This window comes from Curcuma longa, unplaced genomic scaffold (assembly GCF_044706935.1).
Source record: "Curcuma longa cultivar G26 ecotype Majalengka, Jawa Barat unplaced genomic scaffold, ITB_CL_G26_1.1 utg3290_np1212_1714210_RagTag, whole genome shotgun sequence".
In the NCBI taxonomy this organism is placed as follows: Eukaryota; Viridiplantae; Streptophyta; class Magnoliopsida; order Zingiberales; family Zingiberaceae; genus Curcuma; species Curcuma longa.
In genome coordinates, this window is record NW_027435602.1 from 165243 (window position 1) to 183128 (window position 17886).

A 17886-nucleotide genomic window follows, 5' to 3' on the forward strand; every position below is an offset into this window, starting at 1 on the left:
GAGGCAAACATGCAGCTGAAGTAAACATAGGTGATGGTGACGCTCCTTTTGCATGTTAGTATTGGGACCGAAATAGAATCCACATTTCGAGTTGGATAGATCAATATTAAATAAAAATGATTATTGAAATAAGTATGATATAGAAATTCTGCCTGTTTTTTCTGATCAGACCTAACATAGATCCAATGCATCTTCCAATGCGAGTGAGTCAAGGCCTTGATTTTTACTCCTTTTGAATGAGAAATAAATTAATAATCTTTTCTTTTGTTTTTCATTCCTGGGACTGGAGTTCCTTCGAGTAGACAGAGCAAGAAAAGCTCATCGATGATTGCAAGACTTCAGTGTCGGGTGTTTAATTGCGACCGTCGGCTACAATTTATCCTCTAAAGTAAACAGGAAGATGGCCCTCCCACAATACCACCTCACAGTCACAGAGCAGCAGCTGAGTCCGCTAAACGCCGCGGGTGTACTGAATTCGTCCTCTTCCGTACTCAGCGGCCATGGTACGAAACTTGGAGGAAACCGATCGACGAGCGATGGCGAAGCTTCGCTAGGAGGGAGGACAGGAGATGGTGCATTCACGCCACCTGACGTCTCTATCTTATCCTTGCGATAGATCGACGTCAGTGACAGCGGCGGTGGAGGATGAGTGGAAGGCAGGCGCCTTTTTTATCTCTACCTTTTCAAAAGCATCCTCATTAATTATTACTCGCTCGCCAGCTAGATGTGAATGCCGGAGCTTCTTGGTTGGAGTTGGCATGACCTGATGGATTGCTTTCGCAATCATATTGTCGACGCGTCGGTCATAGCCGGAGCTGGGAGTGCGAGGGTGGATAGAGTCGACTGCACGGCACCGTCTGTATTTAAAGTGCAGATTAGCTTCGCTTGCTTCTTCCATGGCGATTGTCGTCTGGTTTAGACTAATTCGACAGAGGATCATGAGATGTGTTCCAAAACAGAGTCTACTTGATCGATTGGACTGTATTCACAAATTTTGTGATGATCTCAAATGATCAGACAGATTTGATTTAAAAGAGAGAAACATGACAACTCTTGAAGAAGCTCATCCCAGTTCTAGAAGCGAATGACTTTTGTATCAACTAGAAAAAAAAAATCCAGCCAAATACATTAAATTATTTACTAGTTTATTCCAGGACGCAATCATGACGGCGATATATTTATTATTTGGCCACTGTCATTGCCTGAGACAACACGTCGTTTGAGCCGGCGGTCTTTCTCCCTTTCTAGAAACAACTGCCACCGAATTCAACCTATTGCTAATTACTTGTAAGACTTCCAAACTTTAAAGGACATGAATGCAAAATAATATATTAAGTCAGTCAAGGTTGGGGAGTTCCTGGTAAATATCAAACTGAGGAGGACTGATTTGTATGTATTTAGTGTCAACGGATACGGAAGAGGGACCTTTTACCTTCCCCTCGATTTTCTCGATTGTTGTCCTCGCCGAGATCCCTGCGTCGGGCTCCGATTCCTTTGGCTTGGGTCTTCTGGACGACGGGAAGATCGGAGATGGGGCAGCAGTCGTTGATCTACAGCTTCGTAGCGCGGGGCACGCTGATTTTGGCAGAGTACACGGAGTTCCAGGGCAACTTCAGCACCATTGCCGCACAGTGCCTCCAGAAGCTCCCCGCCAGTAATAATCGTTTCACCTACAGCTGTGACGGCCACACCTTCAATTATCTTGTTGAGGATGGATATAGTGAGTGTCTCTCCATATTGAAATTGCTTCCCTGTTTCTTTGATATCCATCTAATTTGGTTTCTCGTGGTGGTCAGTCAAAAGCATAAAGTAGCTATTTTTAGTCAATTTAGTATTGAGTATTTTTGGATTATTTACTTGGATATGTATGTTTCTCGCCTTTATTTTTCCAGATCGTTGGGTCTTTCTTGCACAATTCAGGATGATCTGTCGCTAGTTTTGGTTTGTCAATCGAGTCATGCAATTGCGAGGGCCATGATGGATATTGTTGGAGGGAAGAGTTTTGATCTTTTAACATCTCTTACAAGCAAGATTGCATAGAATTTTTTTATAGTTAATCTGTCTTATTGGAACATTTATTTGATTGAAAAACGAGTCAAAGGCGTTGTTTTCTTCTTTCTCATTGGCTTCCCTAGGATAGAGACGAAGAGCAACGGATATTGGACGGATTTGGTTATTCCCCAAATCGGAAAAAAAAGAGTGTAAAAAAGTGATAGAAATTCATTTTAGAAAGTGTATTTTCTTACAATACAATCATAACCTCGAAAGACTTATCAACTCGCAGAGTATATAATCCATGTTCCTCTTTACAAATTCTTCTACTTTCCGGGTTTTCTACAGCGCACGTCCGTAATAACCTAGTATTTCTTGGATTCTAGCTTGTAATTCTCTATCAAAAAAGTGATATTTATCAGGTAGAATAAAGGAATCGGGTTTTTTCTTCAAGTTTACAGTTTGTAATATGGATACATGTTTTTATGTGAAATCCAATACTACGTAACCAATAAACTTGTTTTTTTTTCTAGTTTTCAGATGTCCTAGTTTGCATACATTGATCTGCTTCTGATCTAGGAAAGAGGAAATTAACTGTCAATACTCAGAGATGAATAGTTTGTCTAACTTAAAGCAATTCTGAACTCTACACGGTATAATGTTATTGAACAGATTATTATTCTTCATCTCCTCCATGATTGGAAAAGCCTGCTTGGTCTTTTTCCACCTTTCAGGTTTTTAAAACTCTACATGTAAATATAGGTTTCTTTATTGGATTATTTTATTCAAGGAATGTTCAATAATGCAAATTTTCCTACATAACTAGATCTTGGATATTCATTATAGAGTGAAATTCAAATAAGAAGTGAATGCTCCATTCTTTCTTATAAGTGTTTATTACATTACAGCAGTTAATTCCCCATGTATTTGAAATGTTTGATTATAATTTGTGTATGTCCTCAGTGTAATGCTGTGTCAGTATACGTGTAATCTACACAATTTTTCTGTCAGAAATTTCATACATTACGCTGTAAAAATAGAAAACAAAGTGGTTTCAAAAGTGCCACCAATTCAATGTTTGTTTGCTTTCATCACAAGTTGAAAAAGAAATTGTATTTTAAACATCCTCCATCCTGGAAGGAAAGAAATTTCTTCAATTTTTGGAATGTGAAATTGAGAAGAATAGACTGGAGTGGAAATATACCCTGTACTTTCCCATCATGCTTTTCTCTCCTCTAAACAAACTTTCCAAAAAAAAATCGAATCTCCTTCCTACCTCCATCCTCAACACAGATAAAGGTGTTGCTCGCCCACTGCCAAGGTTGTTTAAACTTTGTCCAGTTTTTGTTCTTTTTCCTTCCTTCATTCTAGCCTAATTCATGTTCATACACCCTACACCAGAATTAACTGATAATTAAATTTAACATCTACTGATAAGTTAGAATGCCTTCATGGAAACCGTTAACTATGTACCCACATACAATGCTGACTTATTTTCTCTCCTGCAAAATAATAGTTATACAGTCTAATTTGTATCTTTTTATTTAGGTGAATGGCCTGCCATTTCTTTTCTATTTCTTGGCAGTCTCTCTCTTCTTCTTCATTTCTTGAGTTTTTCAGATATTTAATCTAATTAGATCCTTGAAGTCCCTCCCTTTTCTGTGTTCCTGCTTTTGCTATATTGAATATCATGAGATCTTACTCAAACGTGCTGAAGAAAAAACCTTGAATATTGCAGCATATTGTGTTGTTGCTGTTGAGGCAGTTGGCAGGCAAGTTCCCATAGCATTCCTTGACAGGATCAAGGAAGATTTTAACAAAAGATATGGAGGTGGTAAAGCTGCAACAGCATTAGCCAACAGCCTCAACCGAGAATTTGGGTATTGTTTTAGCAGTTTAAACTCGTTTTTTTTAATGTGAGATAACTGATTAATAATGAAAAATTTTCATATCAACATTGAAGGTCTAAGCTTAAAGAGCACATGCAGTATTGTACAGACCATCCTGAGGAAATAAGCAAGTTGGCCAAGGTGAAAGCTCAAGTTTCAGAAGTCAAAGGAGTTATGATGGAAAACATTGAGAAGGTTATTTAATTTGATTATACAGATATTTCCTTTTTCCATGATGCATCCTTTTTTCCTGTACATTTGAGATCAGCAATTGTTGTTGTTTAGGTACTTGATCGTGGGGAGAAAATTGAGCTTCTCGTTGACAAAACAGAGACCCTTCGGTCTCAGGTTCCTAAACTCGCCTTTGATATTGTCATCATTATGATTGTGAATAATTTCAATATCATAGTATAGCATATGATGGTTTCTTGAGCTGCAAGCATATTTATTTTTCCGGTTGCAGGCACAAGATTTCCGGCAGCAAGGAACAAGCATGAGGAGGAAGATGTGGATACAGAATATGAAGATAAAGCTGATTGTCTTGGGCATAATCATTGCACTTATCCTCATCATTATCTTGTCAGTTTGCCATGGCTTCAAATGCTAGTACGATGTACACAGAAGAATGCCACCCAATTAGTTTACAGAATTGGTGCTTTTGGATGTAGAGATCATTTTCTTGTTATATAAACAGTTGAGTACTTGTGGGTTTGTGTTTTCATTTATTTTAGGTTATACTGTTATGTCTTTTGTCGGTCTGTCAGATGAACAATAATTAACTTTGTGCTCGATTAGATGTATGCACACTATTAACATTCTTAATATACAAATTGTTCTTATTTTTATATCTTCTCTTCATTTATCAGTTCTGTGAATGAATGAAAAAGATATCGCTGAGCATGAACTTAAATCCCTTAAACAATTATTATAGGTATACTGTGGTGCCTATTGTCCTTGGTTGATGAACGCGGTCGATGAAGTGAAGTGTGAACATTCTTGATATACAAATTGTTCTTTATTTTTCTTCTCTTGCATCTTCATTTATGAGTTCCTTTTGTAAATGTGACTGGAAATTATTGCTGAGCATAGGTTCCTTGAACAGGCATTAGGGATTTCATTACCATATGTGATCATCAGATTTATAAATTCATCTAACAGCTCTTGTCACTTCTAATCACGCAGATCAACACTCTTGGAATCTCCAACTTGATATGAGCTATTTGATATGCTTCTATATCTTATTTCTGGACAACCATCTGAAACAAGACTAAGAGAGTTTGTTTGCTTGCCCCCAAGGTAGGGTTGAGTTGGTTAATGTAGAGTAAATAGTACTACAATGGGCGAGGGCTGAATCTCGATGAAGTCGAAAAAATGTCCTCCCCACAGTGGTCAATTACAACATCTTGATTTACCTTCTCACAGATGATCGTGAGATTGACCGTGTAAGGCCGCTGGAATGATGAATTCCACCTTTTAATAAAAGAGAATTTGTTTGCTTGCATATATGAACTTAGTTGGTCCCTCTACTATCTTCTTTTTCTCAACCACTGCCATTCACCTAGACTCATTGGCCTTTGCACTTATTTTTGTGATTGCAACTAGAGATTATACATTTATACATTCAAGCTGTGAAGCATTAAGCTTTTACAGGCACCACACTTTTGATTTCAATAGGGTGATAAGGATCTTACATGGCCTTTGGTACTGATAAAGGATGATCAAGTTTGCACAGGAACCCTTTCAGGTTGCCAACTTGAGGGATAGATTTGAGTTTTGTTAATATCAGAAGCAGCTTTGAGGCGAACAATGTTTCAAAATGATTTGATGCTCCCAAGGAATAGAAGCGGGGTACTGTGGCCAGATCTGGTATGTTACTTCCTCTTTTGGAGTCTTTTGTAGGTAGGTTATCTGCCACATGTTATTCAGTCCTTTGCTAAGAAATGCTGTTGGGATCTAGACAGCATGTGTTGTAACTTGATAGATCATCCTTAAATAATTTACCTGTGTTAGGTCACTTCTCTCTGCAAGTTCATAAGGACAGCTTGGATTTTTGTCATCTGATTGGCTACCTTAACTACTTGTCTCTTTGTTGGGCCAGTTCTATCTGCAGGGTACACAGGAATGGCAAGATCCAAAGTTGTTTCTGCAATATGTCCTGTCAGAAACAGGAACAGAAGGACTGACTCCAATCCATCTCAGCTTCCTCCTCAATCTGACATCTCCTCTTCCAATCAAAAGAAATCAAACTAAAAATGTTCATAATTTTTTTGGGTGGTTTGGTTTATAAACTTCATTTTTTTTAACAATCTTTGAATTTGAATAGTATGAGCATACACCATTTCTGCAAAAAATAGAATCCGCCACCTTAACCGCGTCACACGGTCGGTCTTATGACTCTACTATGTCGTAATCAACTCAGCTATGCTCCGGAGACAACTAGATAAGGGTTTGCGCAAGCAACACAACTGAATTTCTGAAACACTACCATATTAATCTCGCTAGATCTGATTTTATTTCTTAAAACAGTGTACAAAGCAAGAAGGATTGGGTGGGCCCGGTTGGTCCCCAAAGAAAGGGAGCTCCAAATGAACACTTCACGTTCGGTACCTGCTTGCTTTTGTTGTCTCCTCTACGCAGTCCCACAAAAAGCACTACAGAAGCACTTCCAAACTCCACAGATAAAAGAAAAAGACACCAAAGCAAAATTAAAAGAGACTTAAAATTTCCCCCAGTATAAGAATTTGCACAAACGAATTAGCCATCCATTGCCTCGTTCCTCTTCCACTCAGGACTTGGCCTCTTGGTAACAGTACTGGAGGCTTTGACAGTAAGACCTTGCAGCAGAGATGAGAAGAGACGGTAGTAGTAGCAGCTTGGCATTCTTGTTCTTCACTGCTCTCCTGGTGTCCATGGCAACAACACGTTGTGCAGGGGCAAGATCTGTACCACCTGTGGCTCCTCTTGCTGTGCCTTCGTCAACAGCTAGGTCCGTAGTAACAGGTCACAAGAACTCGGATCCTTTCTCCAGTAGCAAGAGAAGAGTGCCTAATGGCCCTGATCCTATTCACAACAGGTACTTTGTTTATATATCTCATAATCATTCAAATTTTAAGTATTTCTATGTTTCGTAATTAATTCCAGTTGCTTTTGTTCAAGTTGTCATTTATCAGTGTAAAGTAAGCTCTTTCTTGTTGAAAAATAGCAGAAACATTAATTGAATATGTAGCACCTTGGTTTAATCATATACCCTGAAACATGCTATTTAATTTTCTTCTTCTACCCTGTAATTTCCAACGGATCTCATATGAAAATAATGCAAGTTACTTCCGAAAAAAAAAATGCTGTTTGCATAATTTCAAGGTGTGTACTACGAAACTAAATAAATGACATGACACATGAGGAAGAGCAAGTCTGTTTGAAGATCTGAGTCAAGCCCCTTTCATGCATTTCTTTCTCTATGATGAAGAGGTCACAAGTTATGATTGCACAGTAAGTAGCCTGTGTCACTTGTACATCATCATCATAAAGCATAATTGAATAGTCAAGTTGAAAATGATTAGCCCTGCATGCAAATTAAATGTCCATCATGCAGCATGAATTCCATAGGGATCGTATAGGGGTAAAGAGGTGCTCAGTGATCCAATCCCAGACCTAATTAACTACTAGAACAAAATCAAATAGTCATGCATGTGTAGTGTTCGACGGTGTCACCTGAGATATGGAACTGCCTTGTTAAGTATTTGCCCTGTGCCTAACCACCATTCTTTTCCCGTTTTGTATTTGTTGTTCTCAGAAGAGCTGGGAAGTCGGGAAGACCTCCAAGTAGAGCATGATGATGACCAGAGGCCGCGGCATGCAAACTTCCTCTGCTTGGAAGATGGATTAGAGAATATATACACAATCATGTAGGCAATAGGCCATCTCTTGACACTCTGCAGCATTGACCATAAAACACTTGCTTTGCCAAAGTAATTTTCTTTATCGAGCGTATTAAAGGTGATGAAGCTTCCCTCACCAAAAAGGAAAAACCTCTCGAGATTCTTGAAGAAGAAAACAAGAGCTTTTGCAGTTGCTTTGATGACTGAGAAAGATCAGGTTGATTTGCCAAAGAAGGAATGATCAACTGAACAAGGACAAGCAAATGATGCAGAAGTCAGTGCCGACACCAAACTTGTAACAAAATATATGTATTCAATTGAGCTGACAGTCTGGTTTCTTGTTCCTTGGACTTTATTAGTGGATGGTAACTTTTGCTTTCGTTCGTTTCACATCTTTCTATCACTCACAATTCTTAGTATAAGACTGCATGCCGAACAGTCAAGGTTACAGCTTTAAAGCTACTTAGGACATGCAGAGGGCACAAAAGATTCTAATGGCGAGAGTTTCTTTTTCTTTTTTGTATTGCTTCTTTTTACGTAGTATTTTGAACTCCCCGAGGAGGTAAAACAAGAGCAGTGGAGGAGTCAGGCAGCAGTGTCATGGACTCAACGTTAAAGAGAGGCTTCATCTTATCATTGATGTAAATGGCCCCATTGCAGTCTAGGCTACCTGTGTATTTTGGCTGTGTTTCTTCAGGAATTCTCTTAATTTCTATTTTTTTAATTAAAAAAAATATCTTTTGGATGTTGGGAAATTCATAGTTAAGTAATAACTTAAAGCAAGTAACTTTTGGATGTGACAAGTTTGGACTAGTTCTTTGATATTCTTCTTCAGAATATCATATATACCAAGTTAACATGGACAATCTGTAAGTTATCTGCTATTTGTTGATTTTATCTTTAAAATATAAACTTGAGTTAAATTGCCTTCAGGATCATTGAAACGATTAGTGTGTTGTCCCTCGCTCGTCATTTGCATCTTGTCACTGCAACTTTTATAGCATTTATATAATTTTTTAAATTAACATCGACTCTTTTTAATACCTTAAAATATAAATATTATTTATAAATTTTTTACTTGATTAATTGAATAATTGATCTCCTAGTAGATTTGATTTTCGATTTGAGTGAAGATACGTTAGATTCGTTTAGAGGTGATACTTGGGATGGGTCACTCATTACTCAACTCAATCCAATCCAACTCAATTTGAATCATATTTGACACAACTCGAACACTCAATTTGTGAATTGGGATCCACAATCAGTGTTGAGCTGGGCATCGTGACCAATGTGCCAAAAACAACTCGAATACTTAAAAATATAAAAAATAGAAAAAATAAAAAAGTTTATAAAAATTATAAATACACATTTGTCCATTTTCTATTTTTTAAAAATATTTAAAATATTTTTTTAAAAAAAATTGAAATAGATGGGCCGAAACATGACCAGCCCTGAAGTCACGGGTTAGGCCTGGCCCAACTCGCCACAAAAATTAGGCCGATCGAACGCAAGCTATGCTCGATCCATTTTGAGTTCACTAGAGGTATTGTCTATTTTGGTGCGTTTTGAGAGAAGAGGGACCTGATTTGGTAATTACATATGATGAGGGCTCTACCTGAAAATAAACGGAGGGTCCATTCGGATAATTGCGACCTCTGTCCTTTATTGCAAACTTAAGGTTCAAGTAATAGCCCATTAAATTTATAGACCCGGCCCGGTCCGGTCCACTCAATTTACATTTTGTTCATTGCAGGGGAGTCCCCTGAGAGGAAGACGAGGCGAGCAATGCTATGAAGAAAAGCTATGGTTGTGATCTCTCTCTACCGCGGCAACCTCCACCGGGTTTCCAACGCCCCGCGACGATGGCGAATCCCGCCGCAGAGCTTCTCCCTTCTCCAGTTCAAGCTTCTCATGCGAAAGCGGTCCGAAGCCCTCTCTCTCCTCGCCACGGCTTCCGGTGCCATCACAAACCCTAATTTGAATAACGAGGAGCCTTTAAAGCCGGAAGACAAGGGCACGGGAGGAGGAGGAGAAGAGAGAGATAAGTTAGACGATTCGAAACTCCAGGATTCCTTTCCGATCGATCCGCAACCTTCGAATTTCCAGCAGGACGACAAGGAGCACACTACGGAAGATCCTCGGTTTCATGAACCGAACGTTGGTGCTTCCGCTTCTTTTCGTCTGGTTGGTGCGGCTGCCGCAAGGGGGGAGGACGTTCATGATTCGAAACCTGGTGGGGCTGGCAAAACCGACGGACATTTGGAGGTGAGAGTGTGCGTTTAGGTTAATCATATCTATAGTTTCAAGTGCATATGGATTTTCCAACATCAAATTTCACGAGCTAGTTGATCATTATCTAATTTTTTTTCTATTCTTTTAAAGACATCAATTTTTCTTCCTCAATCTCACCGGAGGAGCCCTTGCTGATTAAATCCTCGGCACCTACAGTTGGCCATAAGAAGTTGACTTTTCCTTGTATGGTCCTAGTGTCTTTGACTTTGTAGAGAAATGCTAATAACAAGAACGTTGCTGTCCTTACTGCTATAAATTGTTCCTCTTCTTGAAATATGTGTTAGGTTTCTAGCTTAGGATGAAGACTGTGGGTAGTAAGTTCAAGAATAATCAAAAGATAAGTGAGTGATTCAAAAAATTTTGCTATTAAGTGAACCACATAATAAAAATATTATTTAGACTTATTTTTTGTTTATAACTTTAAAATGTATTAATGCTTGTCAAACTTATTACAAGAAAATTTAGTTGAGTTTCCTTAGAAAAACCGAGTTCTTATGGACAAGGTTTATAGTATTGAGGCTAGTGCTGGTCTTAGCATGATTAGCATGGTATATTAGTAAGCTTTTGGTGCCAACATAGATGGTGGTCTTCAATCATAGTAGCTGCCCCAAAAAAGTTGAAAAGAACTCGAGGCTTAGGGAATACATGGTGGTCTTCAATCATAGCGGCTGCCCCAAAAAAGTTGAAAAGAACTTGAGGCTTAGGGCAATGACAAAATATGGAAGGAAGAAGAGGAAGAACGAGGGTTCAACCTTACTAATTGGTCCAATTTCTGGTTGCCCATAGCAGATAGTCACTGAGATTGCATGAAAGGAAAAAGCTCACAGAGGTGTGCAGCAAATCCCAAGGGGAAGCGAAGGGAGACATTACCGTATCAATGTGAGGGAGAAAGGCTGGCCGAAGGTGATTCCATCCCCTTCCCTGGGCAATCCTTTTTGTCGATGCTAAAATTTGCTTGGTTTGCAACGAAAATTGTGCTGCACATAGAGACACTAGCTGGGATTGTAAAGAAGGAATAGGTAGCATTGCTCTTATCCATGGAATGTCGGATGTGTCACCACCACCTCCCATTTCTTCCACTTGGATCTGGTTGTCAAAGCTGCAATAAGGCAAGTGAGCAGAGACACAATCTGCTTGGGGTGTGAGGATTTAATTAGAGCAGTCTTGTTGAGCTTCGAAAATTCATGAGGAAAAGGTGGAAAGACTGGTTTGCTAGGGGAAGAGATATCGTGTTTCAAATTAATAGATTTGGAAATATCAATTATGAAGCCATATCTTCCATTCAGTATTTAGCCTATATTTCAAACTGCATTAAACTTGCATGGCCTGGTAAATCCTCATATGAACCAAGAGCACTGGTAACTTTGTCTCATTCTGGAAGCACATGCAGTAACCTCTGACTTGTATTGATAACGTCTTCTGATTATGGAGATTTGACTTTTGATTGTTTTGTTTTCTCTATTCTTTTGTTTGACTTCAATCTTCTGATTGCCATATTTTACGTGCTTATTTTTTGATGAATGCTTAGTAATTCCTGAGCTCATCATTTATGTCAATCATTCTAGCCTATGTCTACTTTTTCAAATAGAAGACTTCTGTCCACTTTTTATAAATTCTTCTACTTAACTTATTTGTTCTTCTGATGTAACACACCTCTTAGGAGCAAAGCAATCCTGATGCTGCTAGTGAAAAAAATGAAAGGAAACAGGAGTTGGAGAAACAACTGCATGTCTTGAATGAGAAGAAACACAATCTTGTTCAAATGTTGAAGCAAGTAAGTTAATTGACCAATAAGTTTATCCATATTATATGCCAATAGCATTAATGCTATGATTGAGTTATCTGTATATGTGCTTTGACAAATTGAACACTTTGTTTTTCTTCAACTCAGTCTTGTCTGTGTTTTTCTTGTTTGCTTTATTCAGCCATTAGTACAAGAAGCTGTTCTAGAACTAAAATAGAATCCAAAATTTCTCTATTTTTATACAAAATATCAAATTCATACACTAAATTTCCACAATTTAACCACTCAATTTTTCAAAAATGCAACCGATGCATACCATAACTCAAGATTTTACAAGGCATTTCCAAATGGCAGTCAGCCAATCCAGTGCACAGCATATATGCAGGATAGGTGATTGATATAAAAATATTTAAAATATTAATATTGACAAAAATACTAGCAGTTTGCTAATAAAATCTGTCCAATTCACTATTTTTCATAGAAAAATGTTTAACAATCAAATAATGACCAACTAGGGTTGAGCAGAAAAAATTATATATCCATATTGAAAGGAAAATTGAACCAAGCTGAACCGAAACCTGAACCAAACCGAGCTGAAAACCTAAACCTAATTGAACCAACTCGTTGGGTTTCAAGGATCCAATATGTTGCATTTCAGTTTGAGGCAGGTTTTCTGCTTTTTAAATGAAGCCTAAAAAAACTTGACCCGAACTGGTTTATATAATGTATATCACATATCCCATATTAATTATATTATATTTCATTTAGTTAACTAATAGTTTTATATTTCATTTGTTATATATTATCGAACATCAATTGTATATTTGTTTAATTAATAATCTAGTTAATTTTAGAGGACTTGCATAATCATGATTTGTGTCCTTTCCCTTCTACCTTTTGAGTTCCTGTTTTGCCTTTCAACGTTCCACAATTTTATGACATCGATCATTTTATCTTTGTCATCCAACCTTATCTCCACATTAGCAACACAAATCTAACTCGACATCCCTTTTGTGTTTAATATCTCTTTTGAGTCTCTTATTACTAGTTTTGTTTAAGATGGTTCGGAACTGTGTGACTTTGACTCTTTCATTTAGCTATCTAGGATACTTGATATTTAAAGAGAAGTTATTGAACAATTTCTTTTCAGTTGATAGTGGTGGCTTGCTTTAGATGAAAATAGATATTTTTGTATTCCTTTTAGTGCATAATTCATAGTTCTAATATAATTCTTATAAATTATAGGTCTTGTATTCGATTGCATATGGATATTTCTTATCATTATGGATTTCTTATATAATTTTTTATAAACCTATTGCTAGAATCTGATTTTTTTAATGTATCACTATGTGCATATAATTACATTTAAAGTGTTATTACTTGTAAAACAAATATTTAAATTATCATTAATAAGTCACGTGTCACCATAGTCAATACTTGCTTTACCGTTTCACAATCATGACAAGAGACCACATTAAGTTCAAAATTATAAAATAGAGCATGTCAATTTTTTTTTCCATTTACCCAACTAGGTTGCATGCACTCCCCTGCCTGTGTTGCTTAGATGCTCATCAATCGCGTAAAGGGACCACATATTGCATATGTGATGTGATTCCTTCTCTAAAATGACTTGACAGCCACATATGCATGCCTGGATCGCTTTCTAGAACACTGCTTTCTAAATTACTTCAATGGGAAGGGCATCAAACATGCCACTTGGTGTTCTTTTGTATCATAGCTGTTCCTCATGTTTCCCTTGCATGAGAAAATATGGCTAGAATTAACAAATCAGAATATATTACAACATTGTATAATGTATTAGAGCACTCATTTCCGCCGTGCGTCTTCACTTCTCACTTCTCGTCTTGTTTGCTTGCTCCAATTCTAATCACAGAGTATTAAAAACTTATTCTCCACTCACCAATCTCTTATATCTCTTTAGATCTTCATTATGAACTATATATATTAAAGTTGTTTAGTACATTTCCACCTTTCAACACTTGACTGTTTCTCTATGGGTGCCAACCAAGTGAAATCCAATGAGGCTACAGGTGGGTGTCAAGTGATATTTTCCATCACTTTTAGTCTCAGAGTTTAATAAATGTACGCATTTATTGCATTTGCGAAAGATCTAGTAGTATAATGGGTGACAAATTGGTTGGGGTATGAATATGGTATTTCATGTAATTTTGATTACTATTTTACAATTTTTTTCCTAATAAAATTTATTCTGAAGCAGGAGAAACAACAGAATATTTTTCTTTCTGAATTGTGATCATGGTTTTCCAACAGATTTTAAATGCAGAAGAAGAAATAAAAAGACGGAGCATGCAGTCACCTGTTGCACGACCCTCTGTGCCTCATAAAGCAGATATGGCAGTTGAGAACGGTGCTGCTAAACAAGTACCCAAGCTTACTGTTGAGGTTAATTTTGGTAGTGATTCAGGTGGTGAATCAGATGCTGCTGCTAATCACAGCAATCATGTAAGGCAGTTGAATCACATTCATAGTACTTCTCCATCTGCGGCACCACTAGCAAGGACAACATTTAGTTCTTTCCAGCATAATGCAGTAAGTGGTTGCATTATATGAAAAGGCTAGCTAAATTTGGTTTTATGCTCCTTTTAAAACTTTGGTAGTTTTATAACGCCTTAAAGACTAATTTATGATGCTTGAATAATTAAGATGATTGTCTTAAGTGCCAGTATTATGGAGTCCTCTTACTATCTTGATGTTCTTATAATTTTTTGAAATGTCTTATATGCTGTGATTTTCTACCTCATACGAGAAGAATTCTTGCAATGTAGTTGCTTGATTTCTTAACTCTTGCACAATTTTGAGTCTGTGATTTACTTTATCGGTAACTATTAACAACTGACATTACTTGTTGATTACTTAAATATAGCATGCATTCCATTCTCGTTTAGATGTTCTAGATTCTGTATGACACCAATGGGTAATTCATATTAATGTATACATCTTACCAACCTTCAGAACTTAGTGTTGCAATGCTTTGGTATGGATTATTTTTCATCTTTTAATCTTCCATAACTTGACTATCAATTGTACAGCTCTAGATTCTAGTATCATCTGCACAAACCCGTTTGAGTTGTATATTGGTTTGATCTATGACTCAAATATGGATCAAGGCAAGATAGTTAATTGAATTATCATATTTTTTCTGAATCCCATTAGCAGGCAGGCAGCTCTCTCACCCTTCTTATTTATTTCTGTTCTACATAATCATTTTGATACCGCACATCTTTCTAAAATGTGGTTTATGAAACAACAAATACAGATGCCATATGCATCACTATCATGCAGTTGGATTGACTACTTGTAAATGTTAAGGAGATAATTAAAATCCTTTCAATCTATAATCTTATATTTCTTGGGGCCAAATTAAATTAAAATCAACAGAAATAGAGTACTTGTAAACAAATGGACTACACACTAAAGAAGATAATTAACTCAAGTTATACAAGTTATGCAAAAAGCTATTTCCTTTTCTATTTTTCCTTCAATAGTTTTCCATATCAATGGCTCTTAACACTTCATATAAATTTAAAGTGGGGGTTGTCTACTGAACAACTGCATGGACTCACCTTGTCCATTTGATACTGCATCTATCAGACAATGTCCATGCCCCAAGATCTCTTTGTTGGGAAAACAACAGTTCAACCACTTCATATTCAAGGTAGACCAATAAGTTGTCCAGGTACACCACCACAACTTTAGTAGGTATACATATATATGCAATACATTTATATATGTATAAGCCAAAATAATGAACTTCAAGTCACACATGATCTTCCCTTGTCATGCTTCATTTTTCAAACTTGACCATAACCTGACCTCCATATCTAGTCTCGGTTAAGTGCTTTTTAAAAAAGTGATACACATGCCTGCATTTCGACATGTAACATGCACTTTGAATCAAGCATGCCTATTGCCAGAATGAGTTCTATTTACTGTCTATAACTCATCCTTGACCTTCCCTGCCCTTGTTTTGTAGTAAAGCAATGTTGCATATTGCGTATGTGGGGCATCCTTGACCTTCAATGGCTCTTAACACTTCATATAAATTTAAAGTGGGGGTTGTCTACTGAACAACTGCATGGACTCACCTTGTCCATTTGATACTGCATCTATCAGACAATGTCCATGCCCCAAGATCTCTTTGTTGGGAAAACAACAGTTCAACCACTTCATATTCAAGGTAGACCAATAAGTTGTCCAGGTACACCACCACAACTTTAGTAGGTATACATATATATGCAATACATTTATATATGTATAAGCCAAAATAATGAACTTCAAGTCACACATGATCTTCCCTTGTCATGCTTCATTTTTCAAACTTGACCATAACCTGACCTCCATATCTAGTCTCGGTTAAGTGCTTTTTAAAAAAGTGATACACATGCCTGCATTTCGACATGTAACATGCACTTTGAATCAAGCATGCCTATTGCCAGAATGAGTTCTATTTACTGTCTATAACTCATCCTTGACCTTCCCTGCCCTTGTTTTGTAGTAAAGCAATGTTGCATATTGCGTATGTGGGGCATCCTTGACCTTCAATGGCTCTTAACACTTCATATAAATTTAAAGTGGGGGTTGTCTACTGAACAACTGCATGGACTCACCTTGTCCATTTGATACTGCATCTATCAGACAATGTCCATGCCCCAAGATCTCTTTGTTGGGAAAACAACAGTTCAACCACTTCATATTCAAGGTAGACCAATAAGTTGTCCAGGTACACCACCACAACTTTAGTAGGTATACATATATATGCAATACATTTATATATGTATAAGCCAAAATAATGAACTTCAAGTCACACATGATCTTCCCTTGTCATGCTTCATTTTTCAAACTTGACCATAACCTGACCTCCATATCTAGTCTCGGTTAAGTGCTTTTTAAAAAAGTGATACACATGCCTGCATTTCGACATGTAACATGCACTTTGAATCAAGCATGCCTATTGCCAGAATGAGTTCTATTTACTGTCTATAACTCATCCTTGACCTTCCCTGCCCTTGTTTTGTAGTAAAGCAATGTTGCATATTGCGTATGTGGTGCTAGAGATTTTAGAGTTATTCTACATGTGTGCTGTATATGGAGTTGTATATAGGCTACATGGGCCATATGCAGTAGCATAGAATTTAATATTCAACTAACCACCTAGATTATACAAATTAACCAAATTATGGTAGGCATACTATTCTAAAGATAGACTACACGAGGACAATTTGCAGATGCAGTAAAGATGAAACAGATAACTTGATTTCATGAAGGATGCAATACTGCCTGATTGTTATTTTGCCCTATTGCTCAAATTTCTGATATTAAATACATTTCAGGGTCTTCAAAACAACAGAGGCAGTATGGTGACAATTGGGCCCGGACCACCTACTCCCAGTTCACTGATGAGTGGTGCCACAATGGCAAGTCCATCCCGCTTTGCTCCTGCAGGTCACCAAAGCCAGACGACAAGCCTCCCTGCCATGGCTTTGCCTGCCAACCATTTCATGGCCTCGTCACCATCACCTGCAGTTTCTGGAGGTACTTCCTCTGTCTTCAGGGATCCCCGTGCAACTAACTCCTCGTGAAAACAGATGCTTATTGTACATGCCTATCATATTCTTAAAAACTACTTTAGATGCTTAATGTTTTAGTTCCTACAACTTCATTTCATGTTGGTAGCGTCTCCATTAAGGTGTAACCTTGCGTATTTCTGATGCCACCATGCAGTTTTCCGTATACTTCTATGAAGTTTATCAATATTCTGATTGATAACATCAATCCTTTTCCAATTGAAGCATGACAATACTGGATTATTATAATAGGTTGTGAATACTTGACATGTGCAGTCGTTTTGTTTTGAATGTCTTGATGCAACATTGGATACGAGCCGTTATTGGATGCAGTTTTGTAACGTCGCGTGAAGAGACTTTTCAATCTATTCATTTTGGATATCTGTCTCCATCTGATGTCACGTAATTATTGTGAGTTTGTAGCATATAAAAAATATATAAGAGAGTGATTATCAGATATCCATGGGTCTTTGGAGTGGATTTAA

The 17886-nt window shown here is 37.3% G+C and overlaps 1 protein-coding gene and 1 pseudogene across 1 annotated transcript; both read left to right on the forward strand.

Annotated features, from left to right (window-relative positions):
• The first annotated feature begins 1422 nt into the window (after positions 1-1422).
• LOC141820384 (putative vesicle-associated membrane protein 726) lies at positions 1423-4726 on the forward strand (annotated as a pseudogene).
• Positions 4727-9509: 4783 nt separating this feature from the next.
• On the forward strand, positions 9510-17658 carry LOC141820399 (uncharacterized). The gene is made up of 4 exons (XM_074707708.1): positions 9510-10024; positions 11712-11825; positions 14088-14366; positions 17168-17658. The coding sequence occupies exons 1-4, from the start codon at positions 9563-9565 to the stop codon at positions 17414-17416; spliced, it is 1104 nt and encodes a 367-aa protein (XP_074563809.1). The 5' UTR covers positions 9510-9562; the 3' UTR covers positions 17417-17658.
• The last annotated feature ends 228 nt before the right edge of the window (positions 17659-17886 follow it).

Bases quoted from the DNA above. Each gene is read 5' to 3' on its own strand.
- LOC141820399 (XM_074707708.1), top strand. From the start codon at position 9,563: ATGGTTGTGATCTCTCTCTACCGCGGCAACCTCCACCGGGTTTCCAAC. The intron at 10,025-11,711 runs GTGAGAGTGTGC...CACACCTCTTAG, and splicing joins AAACCGACGGACATTTGGAG to GAGCAAAGCAATCCTGATGC. The intron at 14,367-17,167 runs GTAAGTGGTTGC...AATACATTTCAG, and splicing joins GTTCTTTCCAGCATAATGCA to GGTCTTCAAAACAACAGAGG.